This window comes from Drosophila guanche, unplaced genomic scaffold (genome assembly GCF_900245975.1).
Source record: "Drosophila guanche unplaced genomic scaffold, DGUA_6, whole genome shotgun sequence".
NCBI classification, from domain to species: domain Eukaryota; kingdom Metazoa; phylum Arthropoda; class Insecta; order Diptera; family Drosophilidae; genus Drosophila; species Drosophila guanche.
The window spans coordinates 913,275-937,013 of record NW_022995754.1 but is presented as its reverse complement, the minus strand read 5'-3'; the positions used below and the strand labels follow the sequence as shown (position 1 = coordinate 937,013).

The following is a 23,739-nucleotide window of genomic DNA, read 5'->3' as shown; positions in this document are numbered from 1 at the left end:
AGAACATCAAAATCGAGGAATATAATTTAAGACTACGGTATATTTTTATAATGAGAAGGTATAACTTGATATACTTTATCGATAGTGCCGCAGGTAACTCGGGCTGGGAAAACATCGATAGTGGCCACCATCGATGGTGGAAATAGTGTAGGTATCCTAGATTACCCTGGAAACAATAGCTATAGTTCAAATGAAATAGTTCCTCATCCGTGTTATAAACTCAGAATTGACGGCAGTAGATATCTAATATAAAAAGATCCAGCAAAACTGTAATTCTCTGCGATAGTCAAGGTGCCACTACACGAAATTCTAAGAATATACCAATGCAACACCATACACCATGCATTGTCTCATTAACAACCATCGATAGTCAAGAAAATATCGACAGCCCCATCATCGAACTGAAGTACCTGGTCAATACGGACTCATCGTCGTGCGACCATCCAATTTCGCGGCAGCGATTAAATACCAAAAAAAAAGAAAATGTTTAGATATAGATAAAACAGTGAAAAGTTCGGTTGTTGCTGCTCCAGCTATAATATGGTAAATTCGATCGGCGCGATATAAACAAGCCGTGTGAAAAGTGGGCGAGCAAGCTACAGGCGGCGGCACCAAAGACAAAAGTGCAGTTTTAGGGCGTGTTTGTGGCCCCCCCAGTACTCGCTCCCGGTACCAACCATCCACCCGCAGCAGAGCAGTCTGCGGCTCAGCGGAGATGCAAAAAGTTAAAGCTCCAGCAAACATGCAACAAATTATGCATCTGCTGCTGCACCTTGCCTAACAAAACGAAAGTGGGAGAGAGAGCGAGAGAAAAGGTTGGCGTAACATTTCGCAAACTTCCTTCCTTTCGTCGTATGTCTCCAATTTTTTTGTCTACTCCAAATTGCCAAGTGAAGTAGAAAACGCAGAAAGAGCAGAGAAGAGAGTGGAGAAAGAAAATGCGCGAGTGTGTGTGTGTGTGGAAGCAGCAGAGAGCGAAAAATGAAATGAAATAAAATAAATTCAAGAAAATCCAAAGCAAACGCAAATAATTGATCGCAAGTGTTGGCTGAAGTCAAGCGGAGAGAAAGAAAAAATCACAGTATATCTCCCGAAGGCGGAGCGGAGCAAAAAGAGTGTACAAATTGTTTATTGCTGCGCAAGAGCGATAGCAACGACCCACAACCCACCACCCAGCCACAGCAGCAGCAGCAGCTCCCAGCTCCACCTCCACTCCTGAAATGGGTGCTCAGCAGGGAAAGGAGCGCGGCTCGCACTCGAGCGGTGGGGGCGGTGGTGGAGTCCCAGTAAGTTGCATTGGCGTTTCCAGCAGCAGCAGTCCCGTGGCCTCCGTTTCCCCCCATTGCATCAGTGCTGGCAACAGCAGCAGTGGTGGCGGCGGCGGTCCACTAGGGGCGGGCTCCACACTGCGTGGTTCGCGCATCAAATCGTCGACGGGTCATGGTCATGGCAGTGGCGGTGGGAGCAGCGGAGTCGGTGGCAGCAGCAGCGGCGGCGGCGTCTCTGGAGGATTATCACAGCGCAGCAATGCCCACAAGGATGCGAGGTGTAATCCCTCCGTGGGACTCAACATATTCACCGAACATAACGGTAAGTGCCGAAGCGTATAGTCGGGTTAGGCATCGGATGCCTGCATGCATGCCTGCGGTAGAAAGACACAGTGTACATACATAGCAAGATGAATTAAGAGAAGAACCCCCTAGCACCCAACATTGAAATGCACTTAACAAGTGTATACACACCCCAAAACAAACAGATTAATGCATGTCGAATGTACACTGTGCTGCAACAAAATCATTACATATATTATCAGGTGTAAATATGTATCTGTCATGTAAATTCTGGGATCCACAGTGGAGTAAATATCTTGTAAATAAATGTTAAGCAGAAACGAACCCCCTTGTCTAGTGATGTTTATTGTTCCTTGTTCATTCTTTACTGTGATGCACAGTGTAGTGTAGTGCAGCCGCCCACCCACACACACACACACACATGCACTCTCGCTCTCACTCTCACTCTCTTCTTTGCGCTGTTCTGATCTCCCTGCTGCTTTCCAATTGAGCCAATTTCTTCATTTCATTGCTTCCGATTATCATAGAAGGCGGAATGTGCGTTCCGTCTCTCATTATTTGTTGTTGCCGGCTAGTTGTAGTTGTTGCTCTGCTTTTGGTTTGCTTTGGGATTTGCTTTTGTTTACAGAAAAGAGAGAGAAGTGAAGCCGTCGCCGCCGTCGTGTCCCGCACGCGTCTCGTGGGCGTCTGCTCCCCGCCCACTTCTCGAGTTGATGGAAATGTTGAGTCGCCCGCCGTCTGTTCAGGGCGGTTTCCGTGCCCCCCCTGCCCCTGCTATTTCATCTTTTCCATTATCCTGCTGCACCCTTATCCCTGCCACCCGAACAGTGGTTGAAATTGTGACCTACGCATCCCAATACCAATCCCAATCCCACCCCCGCTGACAGTGGCATTTCCTATATTTACTTCCCCTTCCCCTTTGTGGTTCTTCCTCCCATTTCACGCACTCACGCACATTTTTATTTGCCTTATTTTCGTTTGCTTTTCCTATTCCTCTTGTCTCACATTTTCCTGTTATTTGCTTTGGCAAGTTGCAACATTTCCCTTTTTCCCTGTCGCCTGTTTCCGCCCTCTCATCTGTTCTCCCACTTCCTATCCGTTTCTAATAGCTTTTTTATGTCCCTGTCGTCGCCACCGGCGCTGTTGTCCTACCGCAATGGGGGCTTCTATTGAGTCTTTTGGGGTTTTTCGGATTGGGATACAGGAAAAGCGTTTGTCCGTTTTGATAGTTTGATAATTGAGTGCGTTTTTAGGGTGAGAATATAATTTAATGTGGAATATTCCATGACCATTCCAGCTTCTGCTCTTTAAATCACTTCTCGCACTCTCTTTCTGTGCTCTTTCTCTTTCTGCTTCTTATCTCACTCTTGCGGAGCCTTTCCTTTCTTGCTCCCGCTCTGATCCAGCCGCTTGAGCAATTTGTAATCAATTAATGTTCTTTTTATTATAATTAGTCGCAGTATGCACTCGAGTCTCTACTGATAAGCCAATTTCCTTGTAAATATGTTTGTAACACGCTCGGATTGAGTCATGCATCTCCATGTAATGGCAGTTACGCAGAAATATCGTTAAAACACAAAAAAACACACTAGGAAAAACAACATGATGACATTTGCGAGATTTGTGAGAGAAAATTCCCACAGAAATATCCCAAATTATCAAAATGTACCTTATCCATGTTCGTGTGAGTTTTATAAGAGTACGGAGAGACAAGCCGTGCTGCAGCAGATGCAATTGTTTTTTTTTTCTTTTGGTGCTGTTTCTTTGTTTGTTCGTGTGTCTGGTCTGCCTGCAAAATGCAATTACGGAATTACAATGTAAAAACTGTGTCTGGGGCTACCGATTACGGGTTCAAGCCGCCAGCAAACAGAAAACAACTACCAAAAACCGAAAGCAGAGACTCACCGCAATTGTTGGCAGCGCCAGGTCGATCTCAGGAGAGAGAGTGGTACAGGCAGACAGACAGTTGCGGAACTTTACTCCAACTCAATCACACAAACACACGAGAAAACAACTAACATGACAATTGACGACACAGAGAGAGGCACAGTGGACAGAGAGCGGTCAAATCAGAGCTGAACCCTAAGCCTGGCTTAATCAAAAAGTTTTTTCCCACTCATCACCCCACTTTGAACACACGATGTGGGAGGGCGCAAGTTGTAGTTGCAGATTCTGTTACACGAGACAAATGTAATTAGATACGTTTGGGTGGGGAAGGAAAGGGAGGCGAAAGGATTGTGGGAAAGAAATGGCCTAAGCTGATGCCTCAATGGAGTTGCCAATTGCCATTCCATGCACTCCCCCACCGCACACTAACACACTGGCAAATACAAACGCAAGTTGACAAGAGCGACGTCTCAAAAATAGACTCAAGTGGGAGAGGCAACAACTCCTTTGCACAACGAGAGAGCGAGAGACAAAGCGAATATGAAGTGTTGTTTGCTGTTTCGGCCTCCCTCCGTCCCACATACAGTCGCATGGTAATCTGAGTAGCCTTGTTATACCCTTGCAAAGAGTATTATGATTGTCAACAGATGTTTACAGAGCACATATGGATAAAGCTCGTTGCTAATGCTAACTAGCTGGAAATTTGAACGGACTACTCTTTTTTCTCCACGTAGTATAAAAGATCTTCCACGATCGGAAACTATCGAATTCAGTTACCAAAGCAACGATCTGCAAGGGCATTTAAAGCTTCGTCATCCTCTCTCTCTCTGCTGTTGGTGTGCGTGTTGGTGTTGGACTCCGGGTTTGCTTGACATGCAAGCGGGAAATTATGAGTCGAGGCAAATGAACTTTTCGCAAGGCTAATGGGCGGACACAGGAGGCAAACAGGTGACGCAGCAAGGTATGGAAATTGTTGACTCTTTAGCTTTTCCCCTTTCCCCAACAATCCCACAAACAGAAACTCCCATAATGAATAAGTCGCATAAATATTTCTTCAATCATTTTATATGCTCAAACATAATTGTTGCCATAAAGACACTCAGGCAAAGGGTGTGCGCGGGATGCCAGAAATGGGAAGGGAGACGCGACACATGATGAAGGCGTTGTCTCCATTACCACTTTTTAAGTGTGTTTCCTTTTCTCTTTCGTCGGCTGCATTCCTATTTTTAGCCCTCCTCCAAAAGGAAATGTGTATCTCTTTATATAAATTTCCCTTACGCTGGCAGATATGGAAAGTTGGAACAGTGGGAGCGTAAAGAGAGGAGCGTAGTGGAATGTGCTGCAAAAGGGGGATAGAGATTGTCTTCTGTTGTCATGACCTTTGGCTACGCCTCTGATTTCTACTGCAGCACTCAAAGTGCACTCTCATCATCGTGATACTTTGCATGCTCTCCACTCACTAAATTTCATCTCTCATTCTCCCTTCCGCAGGCCAAAGGTACATGTGTATTCGTGTTGTTGTTGTTTTCGATCAAGCTCGTAAATCCTTTCGTGCTTCATTTTGTTTCGTTTTTATTTTCGGTCCCTTTCTTGTTGTTGCGTTGCTGTTTCTCTGCATTGCAATGCGCTTTGATGTTTTATTTTTAGAGCAACTCCATGGCCCTGCCATTTCCAGTTGTTCTCGCTCCCCCACCCCCCTCTCTCACACTCGCACTCTCACTCCAGGCCCTTCCACTTGCATGGACTGTCAATCTGATTGGAATAACACTGCCCCTCCAACAGCTGTTGGATGGTTGCTTACATTTGATTTACAATTGGACAGCCATAAGGGAATGTTTGAGTGAATTCCAATTCCAATTCCAATCCCCGATTAATATTATAATTCCCGTATTTTCATTAAGAACTTGAGCATTCCCATGAAATGCTGTTTACGATCTGTTTATATGGTTATAGATCATCATAAATCCTACATCACTATTATTTTGATGTCATTTCGCCATTAAAAATATATTTCCCTATTACCGAGCCAAGTTCCAGACACTAAATCTGTTGATTGCCCAACTTTTGTCGCCGCATCTCGAATTTTATGTAATTTCGTTTTTCCACTTTTCCAATTTCGCATTCCCAGTGGACCGACCGACCGTATAGTGGTGTGTTCTCCTCCTACGAAAAACCTATTTGCCCGCATTTTTATTTCTGGAGACTCGCTCCCGCCCCCAGTGCTGTCCCGCCACGATGAGGTCTTTCGCCTCATTGAAAATTGTTTGCATAAATTAGCTGACGAAAAAATAGAGGAGAACGAAAGAAATTGTGGAGAATGTGGAGTGTGGGGAGGAGGAAAACAAATATAATTTGTAAACAGCTGAAAAAGAGACAAGAAAAATACATATTTATTTCTGGAAGGAAAGCGGGGAGATGCAGACATGCCTGGAGTGTAACGGCAACTAATTAGAAGCCAAAAATGCTTCATTCTACCATTTCTCTTTACTCTCTTTTGGTTTATTTACCCTTTCTGGTGGGGTATTCTGTTTTGGTGTGATATTTGACTCATTCATGCTACCTGAACTAAAGGAAGGAAAAGTTCTTAAAGGTATACAAACTTCGTTGCGCTTTAGTTTTCCATTTCGCTTCTTTGTTGCGTTGTGATTATTTGAGGTCATAAATATTGACGCCACTTGATTGATGGGGCACATGCAAACACACACACAAACAGACACTATCTTTATCTTTATGAACATGTCCCTAAGGGCAATCAGAGGGGACGAAGCATTCAACTTAATATATTTATTTATAAATTTTTGGGTTTAACGGCAACCCCCAGAAGCAAACAGTTGTCCCCTTTGCCTGCACTCCCTTCCAATCTTCCGTTAGTTTATTAAATTGAGTGTATTTCCCCCCGCTCTCTCTTTTACTCGCGCTCTTGCTGTTTGTGTGCTAAACAAGTCCACAAGGTCAAATAAATGAGCAAACAAAAACATATCACTTCTTTTTGTACATTATTTATTTAATACTATTCATATTTATTGCACAAATGCAGAGAAAACTGTAAAAAGTCAAGAAAGAGATTAAAAAAATACTAAAGACGAAATCCAATTCGAAACCCGTTTCTGCTCTTGTCTGTTCTTGTCGTTAAGTGTGGTGCAGTGGAGGGGGTAAGGTGGGGGAACTGAAATGGTATCCATCAATGAGACAAATATTGCCTACTCGCTTGCACTCACTCAAATGCAGGCGCTCAAATCACGTTCGCAATTGCAACTGTTTATGCGAAGAGGTTGAGCGAGTGAGCGAGCGCGTGGGGAGGGAGTGGGTTTGCCAGCATGGCACGTTCATGGCACCTTTGGCTCTCAGATAGACACACACACGTAAAAGCAAGCTCACATAGTCAGATATACACCACCACAGTGTGTGAAGAGAGGGAGACAATATCTGTACCAGAAGCAGCTGCTGCAGGCAGCAGCAGGTTGCTCTCTGATTGAAATTGGAGTGGGAAAACAGTTACCAAAGAAGCAGAATCAGAACAAGAGAAGAACAAGCGCAAGAAGCAGGAAGTCCACTCCATGACATGACCTCTCCTCTCTCTCCCTGCCACTGCCTACCTTCTGTATGTCCCACACAGAATTCCTCCCATTTCCACCTTGGTTGCACCTCATGATTTACACCACTCACACCACGAGTCACACCTCACTGCAACAACAATCACAGGTGCAGACATTTCTGCTCGTTTACATTTCAATTTCAATTCGATTTCGTTTTCTCCCCTTTTTGGCATTGATACTCCACTAATTACGTTTTCCCCGTCCCAAAATAAGCGCAAAATTTCACTCATTCTTATCAGTTTTCTCCACTTGCTCTGACACTTGCTAGACAGCTCTGAGTTTTGGTTTGTTTGCTTTTCTTTTTCTTCTTTTGCACAAAACAAATTAAGAAAATTGCCCCCCATTTATCGTGTAGAAAAAACAAATGAAAAGAAAAAGCATGACAAATGCAGAAGAGAAGAAAGAGAGGAGAGAGAGCAGAAACCTGTTTGCCTGTTTTTGCCGGTGCGAGATCGCCAACAAAGAAAGAAATGTTTGTGTATGCTCTCTTCTGCCTGCTCCCAGCTGACCGGCGGCGGCGCCCGTTTGGTGGTCAGTGAACCGCTCTTCAGAGTGGCGGGGGAATGGGGGAAGCATAATTTGAAAAATGTCTCCAAAAAAAGAGTAACCAAAAAATGTGAGCACACAAATGATCTTTGCATTTCTTTTACACAATAAATGTGAAATTTAATTCATTTAATTGCCTGCCGTGCCGGCATTTTGGCTGCCTCTACCACTGGCCCCGTCTCTGCGTCTGCCTCTTTCTATACTTGTTCTCTCTACACTTTCGTTTCTCGTTGTACCCTAGAGAAGAAGACTAAAAAAGGGTATATTGTTTTGGTATTCATAGGTATATCCACAAGTTCCATTTAACTATAAAAATAAAATTCCTCTAATTTGTGGATTTTGAATCCAGTGGCATCCCCTACTCCTCTAGTACTGGGTATCCCCTAGTCCTCTCCTGCACTGCTCGCTCTGCCTCGATGGGCATGGACCCGGTCCTGGTATTTTGTTTGGCTTTTGTCTGAGACGTCTGTCAATTTTTATGCCGTCTGGTAATATTTAAACGACATCCACATCCGTGGCGGGCTGTCGCCCGTCGCACGATGTTCCTCGTTTCATTTCATTTATAGCAATTGCACTTGCTTCCAGGAATCCGTGCAGAAAGGAAAAGAAAAGGAAGCGTGCAAAAATGGAGAAGAAAGAACAACAAATGGGCAAGATGGAGCCAGGGCACTGAATCACCCAGAAGTTTCCTTCTATCGGGCACTCATCATACACTTCGTATACGTACTTCTATGATGAAGATGGAATCTGACTCTGGGTTCTGTTGCGGCCCTGGACTTTAAATAGTTTTTTTCTTCTCTTGCGTTTTTCAATTTTCCAGACTTGCACCTTTTCTTGTCGGATTTCGCATTCTATTTGCTCGCCACATTCAACATCTTGATAAGTGAACCTCTTTTCTCTAGAAAAACTTGATGGAAGTGAAAGAGTGTGATGAAGAGAATGGAATGAAGCCACAAGGTGCGTCTGGAGATGGGTATCTGTATCTGTAGAGAAAATTTAGCCATGGGAACAAAATAAATTGCGATTTGCCTAAGAATGGAAAAGAATTAGACAGGAGAAGGTGGCAACAATTCGCTGGCACAAACAAACAATTACATTTTGGGACAGTAATTCATTTTCTATAAATCTATATCTATAAAACCACTCTCGAGTGAGGTTCGTTCAACTTGCTGCAATAACAAAACAGGTGGGAAAAATCCGCAGCATCCAAAGATTGTACTATACTTTCACTTTTCCTTTGATTTTCTCATTTCGTTTTCATTCATTAATCAAAAATAAACAAATCAAAATGTTAAACAACTCTATAAAACGCTGACCAATCACTCACTTCATCCAACCAGCCAGTCAGTCAGCCAGCCATCCGTCCATCCATCCATCAATCACCCAATCAAAATTTATGAGTGTGTTTTCAAGCATTTTACAACTGAAACTAAACATTTATTCGCCTTTCCACACGGCCGCTTCACGCTCGACTTGAGCTTGGAAACTAAATCAAACTGAATAAAAGCGAAAAATAGTTGAAAAGCAGGCCTCTAAAAATAGAAAATCACTTGCTGTGAAAATGGTAATTACATATATTATTGCTATGTGCTACGCGTATATAGTGAGAGAGGGGTGCAAATTAGGGAACACAAAAAGTGAAAACTTTTGGGTTGTTGAATTTTGCTTTGTGCGTAATTTGTCGGAACAAAAGTTTGTTAATTCACAATGCGGTAAGATAGGAGGATTATGTCAGACTCTGATACGTTGTGGAGGAAAGAGATAAAGAGGTGAGAAATGTAGAGAAAAGAGAGAAAGAACAAACGCATGGAGCTACAGTTCTGGTCAAAAAACCCGTCTTATTGGGTGGGACTTTTTTTTGGTGGGAGCCTCTCGTTAGAGAGGAAGTTCTATCTGCTTAATCTTTTCTTTTGGTGATTTTTAAGTCATTATATTATTCAACAATTAGCTGAACAAATGGGCGGATATGAGAGAGAAAACCCAAAAAGAGGCATAGGACAGTGGCAGAGGTTAAAACTGTTAAAAAAAAAAGGGGATTTAAAGACATTTTCTCACATTTTAACCAGCAGTTCGTAGACATTTCTTTGCTCCCCCCTTGATGTTAGGCTACTGCCTTTTAAGGTTATGTAAAATTAAGGGAAATGCGACAAATCACAAATGCCAGACAGACAGACAGACAGACAGAAGGAGAATGGGGGAGGGAAAACGTAAAAGGGAAATTGTGCGCATTAAAAAGCTTTTAGCCATAAAGATAATCAAATGTTGTGTTGGCCAAGTGCCGAGATTACATTGATTGGGGGAGGTAGGTGGAACAACTACAAATACATACTTAAATATATTATTATTTACACTCAAGCGAAGGCTTGGGATATTCATGTGTGAGTGTAATTACACGCTTGGGCAAATGGAACTTTGATCTCTGGATTTTATGATTGTTATTTTGTGATGGTTTTCGGCAGCATTTAATTGAGAAATTTCGAAAATGTCAGTGACAAAGGTTAATTCGAGGCAGGCTTTCAAATTTCAATTCATGGCGAAGTTTCTCAGTGGTTTCTCCTCTCCTCTTAATCAGTTTGAACCGAGAGAGTCGGAAATTCCTAACAAATTCGAGTTGTTTTCCGCCCACGCATTCTCTCTTTTATTCTTGTATTTTCCCACACTTTGAACACTAAAGAAGTCGGAAATTCCAGAGCATTGTATCTGTAACTTTTTCCTCTATAGAGCAGAGAGCCAGAGCCCTTCCGAGAGAGCTTTTCATATTTGTTTCTTATCTAGAGAAAAACACAACGCTTTTATGGTCAAATGCTTTTTATCGTCTGCTCAAATTTATTATCTCAAAAAAATATGCCCACGCAAAATGTTTGAGAATGTTTCAGCCGCAGATAAACATGCAAATGAATAAGCGAAAATCCATAGGAAAAAAGCGAATGACATGCACTCCCCGACTGGCTATCAAAACAATAAACAATAGCCATAAACCGTAAAACATAAAGAAAAGAACACGCAGAGACAGACTGACAGAGAGATCCAAAAAAGAAGGAAGAAAAACCCCAGCCAAAGCCCAAAAAAAAGCATGAATGCAGAGGTGTGTGGGAATTTGGAATAGAACAACTTTACAGTGGGGCAGGAAACAGAAAAATTATAAAGAAAATTATTATGGCAATCTAGCTGTCGTATTTGTGGCAGTCCTGGCTTAATATAGCTGCTGCCCACTGTGCTCCCCACTGTGCTTATGTTGAGTGTGAGTCATTCACTTGACACTCGTCGCATTCACATTCGCTCCCAGAATCGAATCCAGGGGAATCGAGAATCCAACGCTGACTCTGACCAACGCGTCGTATGCTTATTTCTGTCTCGTTTGTGCTTTGTTCTCTGCTCTCCCTCTCTCTCTCGCTGTAGACCTTCCTCCTCCTATCCCCCCCATTGCTTCCCTTTGTGTGGTTTTTTCTGTCATTTGCATAGTCACACAAATTGTGCATGCCAATGGTTTTTTGGCTTATATTGTTTTCTTTTCTGGTCATCGTCTCGACAATTAAAAGTCAATTTCATTCACCATAAACAAAACGGCTGTGAAGAGACGTGATGTCACGTGATGATTTATGCACGGGGGTGGCCAAGGGGAGGGAATCTCCTTCCCTTGAAGGCGACAAAAGAAACAAGGAGAGAGGGAGTCGGTTAGGTTTCTGATTTCAATGGATAGATTACAGACATTCCTATCACATTTATGACGGACATCTATTTTGGGAGAACTCTAGGGCGTCTATTATTGTGTGTCCATTATTATGTAAAGTGACCTTTTCGCCCCACCTCCTTTTGTGCAGGCGCTGCAATGTTGTAAGCCTCCAGAGGCAAGGACATTGCGGTTGCACATTCAAGTGCTGGGGGACCCGGATCGATAAAACATTCTCTGAAAAATGTTGCATTTGCCCTTCACCTTTCCCTCTGCCTCTTTCGGATGGATGACTAGATGGCTGGCTGGATGCTGGCATTCAATTAATTTTCCATTTCCCCGCTTTCATGCGATTTTATGGGATGACGATGACACTCGTTTCGTGGGCTGTCCTTTGGTCTAGGCTTTTCGCAACTAAAGAGGTTTTCATTATTGATTTTTGTGATACTTTTTTGCATCCTCTGTTGAAGTAACTCTCCATCTCTGTCTCTCTCGCTACTTGATTTCCTTTAACTTCTTTCGTGGCATATGCCGGCTTCCAAGAGCGGGAGTGCAGGGTGGAGATTGTCTGCTGCGTCATATGTCACGACGACGTCACACTGGGTTGCACCTATCCAGGGTATATACGACAGATGGTGAGGCAGTGCAGTCACCCATTTCTCCCTCTCGATCTGTTACCTTACCTTTCATTTCTTGTACCCTGCATATACCCTTATCCTTTGCTCGTGCTACTGGGGCCCAAGACTAGCCTTGAAGTGCGGTGCGGGGGGAATCCTTAGAAAAGTGGTAAAATTGCCAGCGGCTCTTTGTCCGACGACTCGACCGACCAGGGTGGATTTTTCTCATTTTCGCCAGAACGCGAACCCCTCACCACACCCCTCCACACTCACACACACACACACCTCAACCCCGTGGCTTGTCCTTTGCCTTTACAAAACTTTTCTTTTGTTTTCGCATCTTTTCCTCTCTCTCTCTCTCCCTCTGGTTCTCTCTCTCTTCTTCGCTGTGTAGTTTTTTCGCACAACATTTTTTCGCACTTTGTGCCGCTGCCAAAGGGAGGAACTTGATCTCCGAACCAAACCTTGGGGTGGTGCACCCTCTCTCTCCCCGTCCCTGCCTCGCTTTTTGTGCTCCTTTTGTCGTCTATGCAAATTCCCAACCCACAAGAACATAAATTCTTTAACAATTTCCTCCATCGTTTCGACTACTACGACTTTATGGTTTGTTGTTTCTTCCGCCTGTCAGTTGCACCAGTTGCTTGGCCTGTCATGTTCTCTAGAGATAGGTTGGGGGAGATAATAATATAATAATATGTACAAGGGAAAACTAAAGTTCCTAGATAACCATATGCTGTCTCTTAAGATGTGCAAGCGGGTGGAAAGATAAGCTCAAAGGACGAAGCTTGTCAAGTCCTTAAAGAGTAACTTCAGCTATCACGAACTAGCAAAGTATTCCCTGAAGTCAAGCCCCCAAAGGCTTTCTTTCTTCTCTTGTTTGTAGGTTAATTTCTTAATAATTTTCAAACTAGTTTTCCCTGTTGATGCTGATGGATGGATTTTGGTGTTCCAGTTGCTCTTTGGGGTCATCTATTTTTGGCCCTAATCGGGTTCTTGTCGGCTTAATGATCTCAAGTTCCGTTCAGAGTTCCGCTTCACAAATTATTGGATCGTTAAAGTTGAACTAAAAATGCAGTCGTATACGTGAGGGTTCCTTGTATGGATTGGAGGTACTGTGTGTGTGTGTGTGTGAGAATATCATCAAATTGAAAAGTTCTCGTTGAAATCAAATCCCCCAAGAGAATCTCTTGCGGGTCGCTTGTCCCTTCCATCGGTGCAACGGAAGCCACAGAAATGACTAATTAAATTTACACCGTAAAAGTTTATTACTGTTGACTGGCCACGCCCCCTGCGCTATGCCCTGCCCTGCCCTGTCTGCCAACGAGCAACGTCTGGGCAAAAGGCCAAAGGCAAAATGTGAATGAAATCCGACAAGTAAAAGGGGAGCAAAGGGGTAACAGAAGAGAGACGAAGAAGAACCGCCTGTAGTCCAAGGTGTGTTCCAGAAAAGGTAAAGCAATGCAGCTATGAGCGAATGCAGTGCCTAACGTTACATTTGATATACCCTGCCAAAAGACGGAGGACAACTGTAAATCCCGTTTCAGGGCATGACACGAAAGCCCTTGAAGTGGTAGCAGAAGAAGAAGAAGAGCGAGCAGAGCGAGAACTAAAATGAGAAACGTGCTCAAATGCAAAAAGCTACAAATTGAACAACAAAATCAAACACACACAGAAACCGAAAACAGAAAACAAATGCATGAATGAACTGCGAGTGGAATGAATGAAAGAGCCGAATGGCCAGCGGCGGAATGAATAAAAGTTCTCTACGAAATGCAATGGCAATAAATCACACACACTCACACACTGACGAAGACGATGATGGCTAGTCAGGGGATTGAAGAGCCCGAGTAGCTATTTAATGGCAGACACATCAAGTTGGACACAAGGACAACCCAAACCAAAGGCATCAACAACAAAGAACAGCCAGCGCATCAGCAGCACCACATACTTGTGGGGGTGGGAGGGAGATCAATAGTGCTTGATTGTGGTGAAATTGGCAAATAAGCTACTGTTTGGAGCCAAGGTTACAGTTGGGTGAGAGGCTTAGAGAGAGGTATTATTTTTATATCTTTAGATATTACACACAAGCATTAGTCATGTTTAGACATTACATTAATGGAAGATNTGCTGCAGCTCGTGCTGCTGCTCTCTCGTTCAGCCAGTGCTTAAATCGATACTCTTCTTTTATGTGAGAGAGCGCGCGAGAGAGAGAAAGAGAGAGCGAGAGATGAGTGTCTGCTGCGTAGCCAGATTTTAATCTATGCTTGCTCAACACACTTACCGTTAAGTCTGATGCCTTAAGTGGGTGTATGCTGTGTGTGTGTGTGTGACGTGCTTCCATTCTGCCTCCTCCCCCACACTCCCCGTTCCACTCTTAATCTTCTCTCAGGCGCATTGCTTGCTCCAAATTCCTGCTAATAACCTGCATAAGTAGCCGCTAGATGGCGGATGTGCATGGCTTAAGACTGATTCCGATTTTCCCCCTTTCTTCTCTAGCACCTCTCCCTCCATCTCTCTCGCTCCCTCTTCCTCTCGCTTTGTGGAATTTTTGTGACTTTAAAGTTCGTTGGACTCATTCTAGCGGAAAGCTTACATATAAGCTCTTTTAGAGTGGGGAAATATTTCTCTGCTTCTACTTCTTCCTCGTTTTTGTCAAATGTCTACGGGGGCGTGGCATCCCATAGAGATTTACAGTTCCATACTCCATCATTTCTCACATACTTTTCATCACTGTCTTCTCTGTCTCTCTCTCTCTCTGAGAAATTACAGCATTAAATGTTGTTTTTCTTGCGGGTAATGAGAGTATTACTCTTCCTCTTGTTCGGGCCAAGACACTAATTGGCCTCTCTGCGGTTTCGACGGCTTTCAAGCTCCCGCCTGTGCCTGTCACCTTCCATACAACTGTAAATAGATCTCCCTCTCTCTCTCTCTCTCTCTCTCTCTCTCTCTCTTTCCATCTGTGTATATATAGTTTACCCTACCCTACCCCCCCATCCGTATCTAGAGCTATTCTCCTGTACATAGTAAATGTAATTTGATTTAATTTGTTGTTTTGCTTTTTTTTCCATTTATTTATTTTCGGACCATCGTCGTAGTCGCTTGAGCAATCATCAAACGTATTTGCCTGATCTTTGCATCCACACTGATCCGAAACCGCAGATCACGATCCACGATCCACATTCCGATCTCTCACACACTCTCTCTGTTTTCTGTTTCTTCTGTTTCTGCAGGTGGTACGAAGCACAGCTCTTTTCGCGGCCATCCAGGCAAATATCACATGAATTTAGGTAACAACCACCACTACATAATACCAACAAATAAACATAAACAATACACAATACAGAATACAGTCCCCCCACATTTACACAAAGTTTGTGTCATTCTTGATAATTAAATGGGAGTCGATGGGTTCTTGAACCATGATTGGATGGATTCCCTGTGGGTAGTCATGATGGTTTCGGTAGGGTAGGATAATGCCTCACTTGAGAATCTGCTTGAAATGATCCACTGATAAATGTTATGAGTATCATAATCGATAAACGAAATGATAAATAAACTCTTGTTGAAGATGTTAAAGAACTCTCATCAATCTCATCATAAAATCCACAATAAACAGAATTCACTCTTAAGATAATGCAAACAAAAGTAGCATTTAATCATCCTACAAACACTCGAAACACACACTCCCCAGATAATCATAGATAAATGCTGTTACATGATCTTGGAATCTATGGAAACAATTATGCAATGAGAAATCTCTGACTCAAATGTTTAATTGCCAGTTGATTGCCACTGAGTCAATGCCAAAGTATGGAACATATTCTCCACGAATACTTTTTCCCCACAATTCTATGCGTGAGTCATTGCCCAAAACACAACACACACACACAAATGTAAATGTGGATCTTTAAACTTGCAATGGGACAATGGGTTTTATGGTCTAATCTCCCATTCATATCCAGAGACACACAGCGAGATAGAGGGAGGAGAGTGGGAGTCCCGACCACAGACCACCATTGGAGAACCGAACATTTCCGCTCTGATCCCTCTACGTGCACCCCAACCTACCTACCTACTTATGCTCATATTATTTGCCATTAATATTTCCTGTCTCGCGCGCATAAATTAACGAATGTGTGTTGCTGTGTGCTGTGTGGTTTTGGGGAACCCTTCTCAAAATATGCGAGAATACATTTCATTATGATTTGGCAGAGCTCGTCAGCACTCTGCTCTCTCTGAAGAGTGGCTTCCACTTCCACTTCCACTTTGATGCCCGCTCATATAAATATCAAACAAAAACGCAGAGAGAAATTTACCCAACGGAATGGAATCAACGGAAGTGTTTGCTTTGGTCAAACGCTCAACAAAAGCGGGGAAAAATGTAAATTTCGTTCAATTATTTCAATGGTGTAGACATGCAGAGGGGTGGCAGCCATCGGGATACCCTGTGCTGACATTTCATCAAAGAGAAATGCATTCCAAAGATACACAGCCAGGGGACTGGGATACTGGATACTCAAGTGTAAACAAAGATAGTGTGGGAGTTGGAAGAATCTTCCCACAAGTGCCACTGGGTGGTGCGACGGACTCCACGATTTGTGTAATTTTATGCATAATTCATTTTCTCAATGGAACAAAGAGAGTCGCTTGGAGTGTGGTTGGGGCACCCGCATTCCTAGCGTTAGAAAACGGGTTTAACTCTCCACCAATCCACCGATCGATGGTTCACTAAACTCATCACTGATTCTCCCTCTTTCTCTCTCTCTCTTTTGTAGAAGCTTTGCTGCAGTCGCGTCCATTACCTCACATTCCGGCTGGGAGCACGGCCGCCTCCCTGCTGGCCGATGCAGCGGAATTGCAGTGCAGCGACTCTGGACTGCAGTGCTCCTCCCTGGGGGGACACAGTTCGGCGACATCGGTGTTCGAGTCAACGCATCGCTGGACCTCCAAGGAGAATCTGCTGGAGCCGGGGCCAGAGGAGGATGATCCGCAGCTGTTTGTGGCACTGTACGACTTCCAGGCGGGCGGCGAGAACCAGCTGAGCCTCAAGAAGGGCGAACAGGTGCGAATTCTCAGCTACAACAAGTCCGGGGAGTGGTGCGAGGCGCACTCGGACTCTGGCAACGTCGGTTGGGTGCCCTCCAACTATGTGACGCCATTGAATTCGCTGGAGAAGCACTCGTGGTACCACGGACCCATCTCCCGCAATGCCGCCGAGTATCTCCTCAGTTCGGGCATCAACGGCAGCTTCCTGGTGCGCGAGAGCGAGAGTTCGCCGGGCCAAAGGAGCATCAGTCTGAGGTGCGTGAGATCGATCTATAGCCTCCTTTCCATTTCTTCTATTAACTTCTCTTCCCTTGCAGGTATGAGGGTCGCGTCTATCACTATCGCATCTCGGAGGATCCCGATGGCAAGGTGTTCGTCACGCAGGAGGCGAAATTCAACACGCTGGCGGAGCTGGTGCATCATCACAGCGTGCCCCATGAGGGGCATGGCCTGATTACGCCCCTGCTCTATCCGGCGCCGAAGCAGAACAAGCCCACGGTCTTCCCGTTGAGTCCGGAGCCGGATGAGTGGGAGATTTGTCGCACGGACATCATGATGAAGCACAAGCTCGGCGGCGGCCAGTATGGCGAGGTGTACGAGGCCGTGTGGAAGCGCTACGGCAACACGGTGGCCGTCAAGACCCTCAAGGAGGACACCATGGCCCTCAAGGACTTCCTCGAAGAGGCGGCCATCATGAAGGAGATGAAGCATCCGAATCTCGTGCAGCTCATCGGTGAGTGTCACACACACAAAAAATCAAATTCGAATGTCCATTGAGTCTGCCTCTCTGTTCCAGGCGTGTGCACGCGGGAGCCTCCGTTCTACATCATCACCGAGTTCATGTCGCACGGCAATCTGTTGGACTTTCTGCGCTCCGCTGGCCGCGAGACTCTCGACGCTGTGGCTCTGCTCTATATGGCCACGCAGATAGCGTCGGGAATGAGCTACCTGGAGTCGCGGAACTACATCCATCGCGATCTGGCGGCCAGAAACTGCCTCGTGGGCGACAACAAGCTGGTGAAGGTGGCGGACTTTGGGCTGGCGCGACTGATGCGCGACGACACGTACACGGCGCATGCGGGCGCCAAGTTCCCGATCAAGTGGACGGCGCCCGAGGGACTGGCGTACAACAAGTTCAGCACCAAGTCGGATGTGTGGGCCTTCGGGGTGCTGCTGTGGGAGATAGCCACGTACGGGATGTCCCCCTACCCGGGCATCGATCTGACCGATGTGTATCACAAGCTAGAGAAGGGCTATCGCATGGAGCGGCCGCCCGGCTGTCCGCCCGAGGTGTACGATCTGATGCGCCAGTGCTGGCAGTGGGATGCCGCCGATCGGCCCACATTCAAGAGCATACACCATGCGCTGGAGCATATGTTTCAGGTGGGTGACGTCGAGGTGTGGGATGATGAATATGCAGATGATGATGATTATGAAGATGAAGACGAGGACGAGAACGAGGAAGAAGACGAAGACGAAGACGAAGAGGATGATGAAGTTGAAGAAGAAGTTGACTACGATGGCGACGATGACGATGATCATCCGAGGCGACACAGGAGCCGCCACCGCCGCCGCTGCCACAACAACGTGGTAACGACGACGACGACGACGCAGACGAGACACCCTAGGGGCCATCTTCATCATCTGCGGGATGGCATTGTAGATGTTGAGCTTTGATCGCAATGCGAGGCCACGACTCTCCACGATTCTTCTCGTCGCTCTCCGCATCGTCAGCAGGCAACAATCAAAAGTAGTGATAGCAATAATGACCCACACGGTGCACATCTCTCCTTCTCCGCTCCTCCGCAGGAATCGTCCATCACCGAAGCGGTCGAGAAACAGCTAAACGCCAGCAGCAGCAGCAGCTCCCACAACAATCCCAGCAGCAGCAGCGGCGGCGGCAACACCACCACATCGGGCATCGGTATCAGTGGCACGCAGTCGGCCGCCAGCGGTGCCTCCTCATCGGCCTCGCTCAGCCTCACCCCACAAATGGGAAAGAAGGGTCTGCCAGCGGCCTCCTCCCAGTGCCAGTCGTCGTCTTCCCTAACGCCAAATGCCCATCAGCAGCAGCAGCAGCAGCACGATCCGCAGCAGCAGCTGGCCAGTACACCCATGTCAGGTGAGTGCAGAAGAGTCTCGAGTGTGTGGCATCGTTTAATCTTGTTCTGTCCTGTTCTGTCTTGTTGGGGCTTCCAGAAACCGGCTCCACTTCCACAAAGCTAAGCACCTTCTCCAGCCAGGGCAAGGGCAATGTACAGATGCGACGCACCACCAATAAGCAGGGAAAACAGGCACCAGCACCACCCAAGAGAACCAGGTAGGAGCTGGCACTTACAGATAGTATTTATTTAACCCTTTCCTCTCCCTATCTCTTTTGCAGTCTGCTGTCGAGCAGTCGCGACTCGACATATCGCGAGGAGGATCCAATTAGCGCAACCAATCAGCGGTGCAACTTCATTGATGACCTCAATACGAATGGTATAACAAATACGAGCACCAAATCAGTGCATAGAAATTGCAGCTATTTCAGCCAGACCCTCAGTAGAAATTTCAAAACCCAAATTCCAACACCCCACCAACAACAACAACAACAACAACAGCAATACACACCACAACATCAACAACAACAACCAATACGTACAGCACACGTACAGCTGCCAGTGACAGTGATAGTGCCACTGCCACAACAGAAACAACAACAACAGTATTCCATTAAGAAATCGTCCTCCTGCAGTAGTTTCCTTTACGACATCCTATTTCGAGGTATTATTTGGTCAAAGCGGAGACACCCAACCTCTCAAATTGATCTTCTCCTTTTCCAAATTGTAATGTTTGTTTTTTATCGGTTGTTGTGTTTTTATTTTACATTTTTGTTTTGTTTTGTTTTATTTTTAATGGATCATCGTTTGGATTGGCTTGAGTACTATTATCTTTTCGTTTTTTATTACTTGCTGTGTATGAATTTGATGATGGCTTCCACATGGAATGCACACTTATTTTGTAAGCTATTTTAATTGAAACTTCTATTTTTTTTTAAATATATTCCATGTGGATATAATTTCGATATGCCCACCACATGTGGAATTTATTTTTAAATTGCTTGTTTGAAACCTCATTCCATGTGGAACTCATTTGGATTTCCTTTTTTGTTTAATTCTAAAATTCTTCTAAAATTCTAAATGTTAACCCGTTTTTCGTATGCTTTATTTGTACATCTGTTTAGAGAACTTCTTTCTAGTTCATTTGGTGCTTGTTTTTAGTGTTTCTTTGTTAGTTGATATTCAGTTTTAATAGGTGCCATGCTGGCTCCTTAGATCCCGAACAGGTAACGGCTTCGAGGAGCAGCATAGAGAGACTTCTCCAAGGATTTCTATGTATTTCATTTTGTTGTTCCGTTTATTTCGTTTTGTTTTTGGTGTTTATTACCCCGCTTGAGACAACACACACACACACACACACACACACACATACACACACATGAAAGAATCAGCTGACTTTGTTCGAGATTAACCCATCCGTAATATCCATACGAACCATACTACCCCGCATCCAGCACACGGCACGAGCATTCGTTTGACCCAACAACTAATCGCGGGAACTAATCTTCACTTTGTTGTCTCTCTCGCAGGTCTGGCGCGGGACATTAGCAGCCTCACGCAACGCTACGACTCGGAAACGGATCCGGCAGCAGATCCCGACACGGATGCCACTGGGGACAGTCTGGAGCCGTCGCAGGCCGTCACGCCGAACAAGATGCAGCACTCGCTGCATGGCGGCATCGGCATTGGACCCAGGTCCTCGCAGCAGCACAGCTCCTTCAAGCGGCCGACGCCGGTGATGGGCAACCGGGGCCTGGAGACGCGTCAGAGCAAGCGTTCCCAGCACCATCCTTTGGTGGGCCCCCCGGCAGCACCCAGGGATCAAATGCAGCAGCAGCCACTGCTCAATGGCAGCCCTGCACTGGCCGCTCATCCCATCACTGTGGGCGCTCTGGAGGTGATGAATGTGAAGCGCGTGGTGAATCGATACGGCACCCTGCCGAAGGGCGCACGGATTGGGGCATTCCTCGACAGCCTCGAGGACAGTGGAGGCGAGGCCAGTCCCTCGCCAACGCCCTCGCCTGCGGCCAACGGGCATGCCACTCCGCCGGCCAGGATCAATGCCAGTCCCAAGGCGCCATCGCCGGCCAGCCTGGCCACTCCGCCGCCCCAGCAGATGATCCGAAGCAACTCCTCCGGGGGCGTGACCATGCAGAACAATGCGGCGGCCAGCCTCAACAAGCTGCAGCGCCACCGCACCACCACCGAGGGCACTATGATGACGTTCTCCTCGTTCCGTGCCGCTGGCTGCAGCAGTTCACCGAAGAGAAGTGGCGTGCCCCAGCTGCCAGTTCCCCAACCGGCTCTGGCCAATCTGGAGTTTCCGCCACCGCCGCTGGACCTGCCGCCGCCACCCGAGGAGTTCGAGCCGGGTCCTCCGCCGCCGCCGCCAGCGCCCGAGAGTGCCGTCCAGGCCATCCAGCAGCATCTGCATGCCCAGCACTCGAACAACAACGTCTGCAACGCCAGCAGCATCGGCAACAGCAACAGCAACAACAACAACAACGACAGCAGCACCCACGATGTGAGCAACACTGCCCCGAGCGTCGAGGAAGCCAGCTCTCGGTTCGGAGTCTCGCTGCGAAAGCGGGAGCCATCGACAGACTCGTGCAGCTCCCTGGGCACCCCGCCGGACGCTGCACCCGAGAAGAGCCTCAATCTGAAGGAGAAACTGATTACGGAGATCAAGGCGGCGGGCGGCAAGGAGTCACCGGTGAGCCCACACCTGGCCAACGGATCAGCAGTGTCAGCCATGCCCGTGGATCCCGTCTCCCAGCTGGTCACCGAGCTGGCCGAGAGCATGAATCTGCCCAAGCAAAAAATGACAAATGGCAATGGCTCTGCCATTGTAGGAGTGGGAGTGACTGTAGCTCCTTCAGCTGGATTCAAGGCGCAGCTGAAGAAGGTGGAGCCCAAGAAGATGACGGCGCCCATAGCCAAGGCAGAGCCCACATCCAATATCATCATTGACTTTAAGGCACATCTGCGACGAGTGGACAAGGCGGAGCAGCAGGAGAAGCCGCCAGTTTGCACCACACAGCAGCAGGCGGTGGCAAATAATGCCAATGGCACGGGCACTGGCACCAACACTGGCACCCTGAATCGCAAGGATGACAATAAGAAGTTCTCCCACTCACAGGCCATGCAAAAGACTGAAATCAAAATCGATGTAGCCAACTCCAACGTGGAGATGGAGACGGTAGCGGGAGCGGGCGACAGCAGCGGCGGGGAACTCGGCAAGCGACGAAGCACAGGTAGTATTAATAGCTTAAAGAAACTGTGGGAGCAACAGCCACAGGGCCAGGCTCAAACCCCTGACTATGCCAGTAGTGCGATCATCCAGCAGTCGTCACTTAATGGCGGCTCTTCCACATCCACCACATCCCAGCTATCGCCCAAATACGGGCTCAAAGCATCAATCCCCATGGCCAAGCCAGGCAATAGGCCACCGCCGGCTGCCCCACCACCACCGCCCCCAACCAACAGCACGACCACAACCACCACAACCACCACAGGCACAGCTACAGCTACAGCCATTGCCATGAGGGTGCAGCCACAGCCAATAAAAACCTCTCATTCCACGCAACTCTTCACAGATGACGCCAGCGAGGAGCAGCAAGAGGGAGGACTCGGACTCGGACTCGGACTCGGACTGGGAGGCAGCCACACAGCACCAGAGAATATGACACAGTCGCTGTACGTCCAGAACGAGCTGCAGGGCAGCAAGCACTCGCAATTGCAATCGCAGCCACAGCCACAGCCACAGAAGCCCGCTGTGCCGCATAAGCCCACCAAGCTGACCATCTACGCGACGCCCATAGCCAAGCTGGCGACGGAGAATGGCGCCAGCACGGGCAACTCCACGCAGATATCGAGGGAGAGCATCCTGGAGCTGGTGGGCCTGCTGGATGGCTCACTCAAGCATCCCGTGAACGCCATCTCCGCATCGCAGTGGCTACAGCTGAGCGACAAGCTCAACATTCTGCAGAATTCGTGCGTCATCTTTGCCGAGAACGAGTCAATGCCGCCGCACTCCAAGTTCCACTTCCGGGAGCTGGTGACCCGTGTGGAGTCGCAGTCGCAGCACCTGCGCTCCGCCGGCAGCAAGAACATGCAGGACAACGAGCGCCTGCTCCTGGAGGTGGGACAGTCGCTCAAGCAGATCTCCAATGCGCTGAATAGGTAAATGATAAGAACGGGGATGGATGCGCATGCGCACGAGCAGCAGCCGGGCATCTGGCTGGATGCCGAGGGCAACTTTATCAAGCGAAAGTGACACGGGACACGACACTGGAGAGAATAGAAGAAAACAAACGAAAGAACGAACGAACGAACGAACGAACCATCCAAAACATCCATCCCCAAATCCCGGGAGCCAACAACGAGAACACTTTTGGCTCGCAACAACGAATCGAAACTTCAAGCCCAGCGAAGAAGAGAATAAATTAGAGCAAGTTGATGGACAAAAATAAAGGACAACTACAGCATTAGCAGTAGCATCAGCAGCAGGAGGAGGAGGAGGAGGAGCATCAACAGCATCAGTATCAACTATAACTAAAAAGCGGAGAGGAGAGGAATGAAACCTATGTAGTAGTAGTAGCAGTAGCCTCTATAACATATACACACACACACACACATATATATATATATATATATATATATATAATCTATATGTACATCTAGTCAGATCTGTGCAGAAAGCTT

At 46.7% G+C, this 23,739-nt stretch overlaps 1 protein-coding gene across 9 annotated transcripts; it reads left to right on the top strand.

The window, feature by feature from the left end:
- The first annotated feature begins 456 nt into the window (after positions 1 to 456).
- Positions 457 to 23,655, top strand: LOC117589109 (tyrosine-protein kinase Abl). 9 transcript variants are annotated; one of them, XM_034280771.1, is made up of 10 exons: positions 457 to 1,590; positions 15,118 to 15,174; positions 16,663 to 17,188; positions 17,251 to 17,666; positions 17,730 to 18,316; positions 18,743 to 19,055; positions 19,133 to 19,253; positions 19,317 to 19,535; positions 19,627 to 19,699; positions 20,565 to 20,907. In XM_034280771.1, exons 1-10 carry the CDS (start codon positions 1,221 to 1,223, stop codon positions 20,772 to 20,774), a joined length of 2,892 nt encoding a protein of 963 aa, XP_034136662.1. In that variant the 5' UTR covers positions 457 to 1,220; the 3' UTR covers positions 20,775 to 20,907. The 9 variants fall into 9 exon arrangements, with proteins under 9 accessions (XP_034136662.1, XP_034136654.1, XP_034136655.1 ...); XM_034280766.1 differs by adding an exon at positions 22,632 to 23,654 and having other exon boundaries at positions 459 to 1,590; positions 19,317 to 19,699; positions 20,565 to 22,289; XM_034280769.1 differs by lacking the exon at positions 19,627 to 19,699 and adding an exon at positions 22,632 to 23,654 and having other exon boundaries at positions 461 to 1,590; positions 19,317 to 19,414; positions 20,565 to 22,289.
- The last annotated feature ends 84 nt before the right edge of the window (positions 23,656 to 23,739 follow it).

Excerpts from the sequence above, each read along its gene's own strand:
- LOC117589109 (XM_034280763.1), top strand. The coding sequence starts at position 1,221 with ATGGGTGCTCAGCAGGGAAAGGAGCGCGGCTCGCACTCGAGCGGTGGG. Across the intron at positions 17,189-17,250 it reads CAAAGGAGCATCAGTCTGAG|GTATGAGGGTCGCGTCTATC; the intron begins GTGCGTGAGATC and ends CTTCCCTTGCAG. Across the intron at positions 19,254-19,316 it reads GCACCACCCAAGAGAACCAG|TCTGCTGTCGAGCAGTCGCG; the intron begins GTAGGAGCTGGC and ends TCTCTTTTGCAG.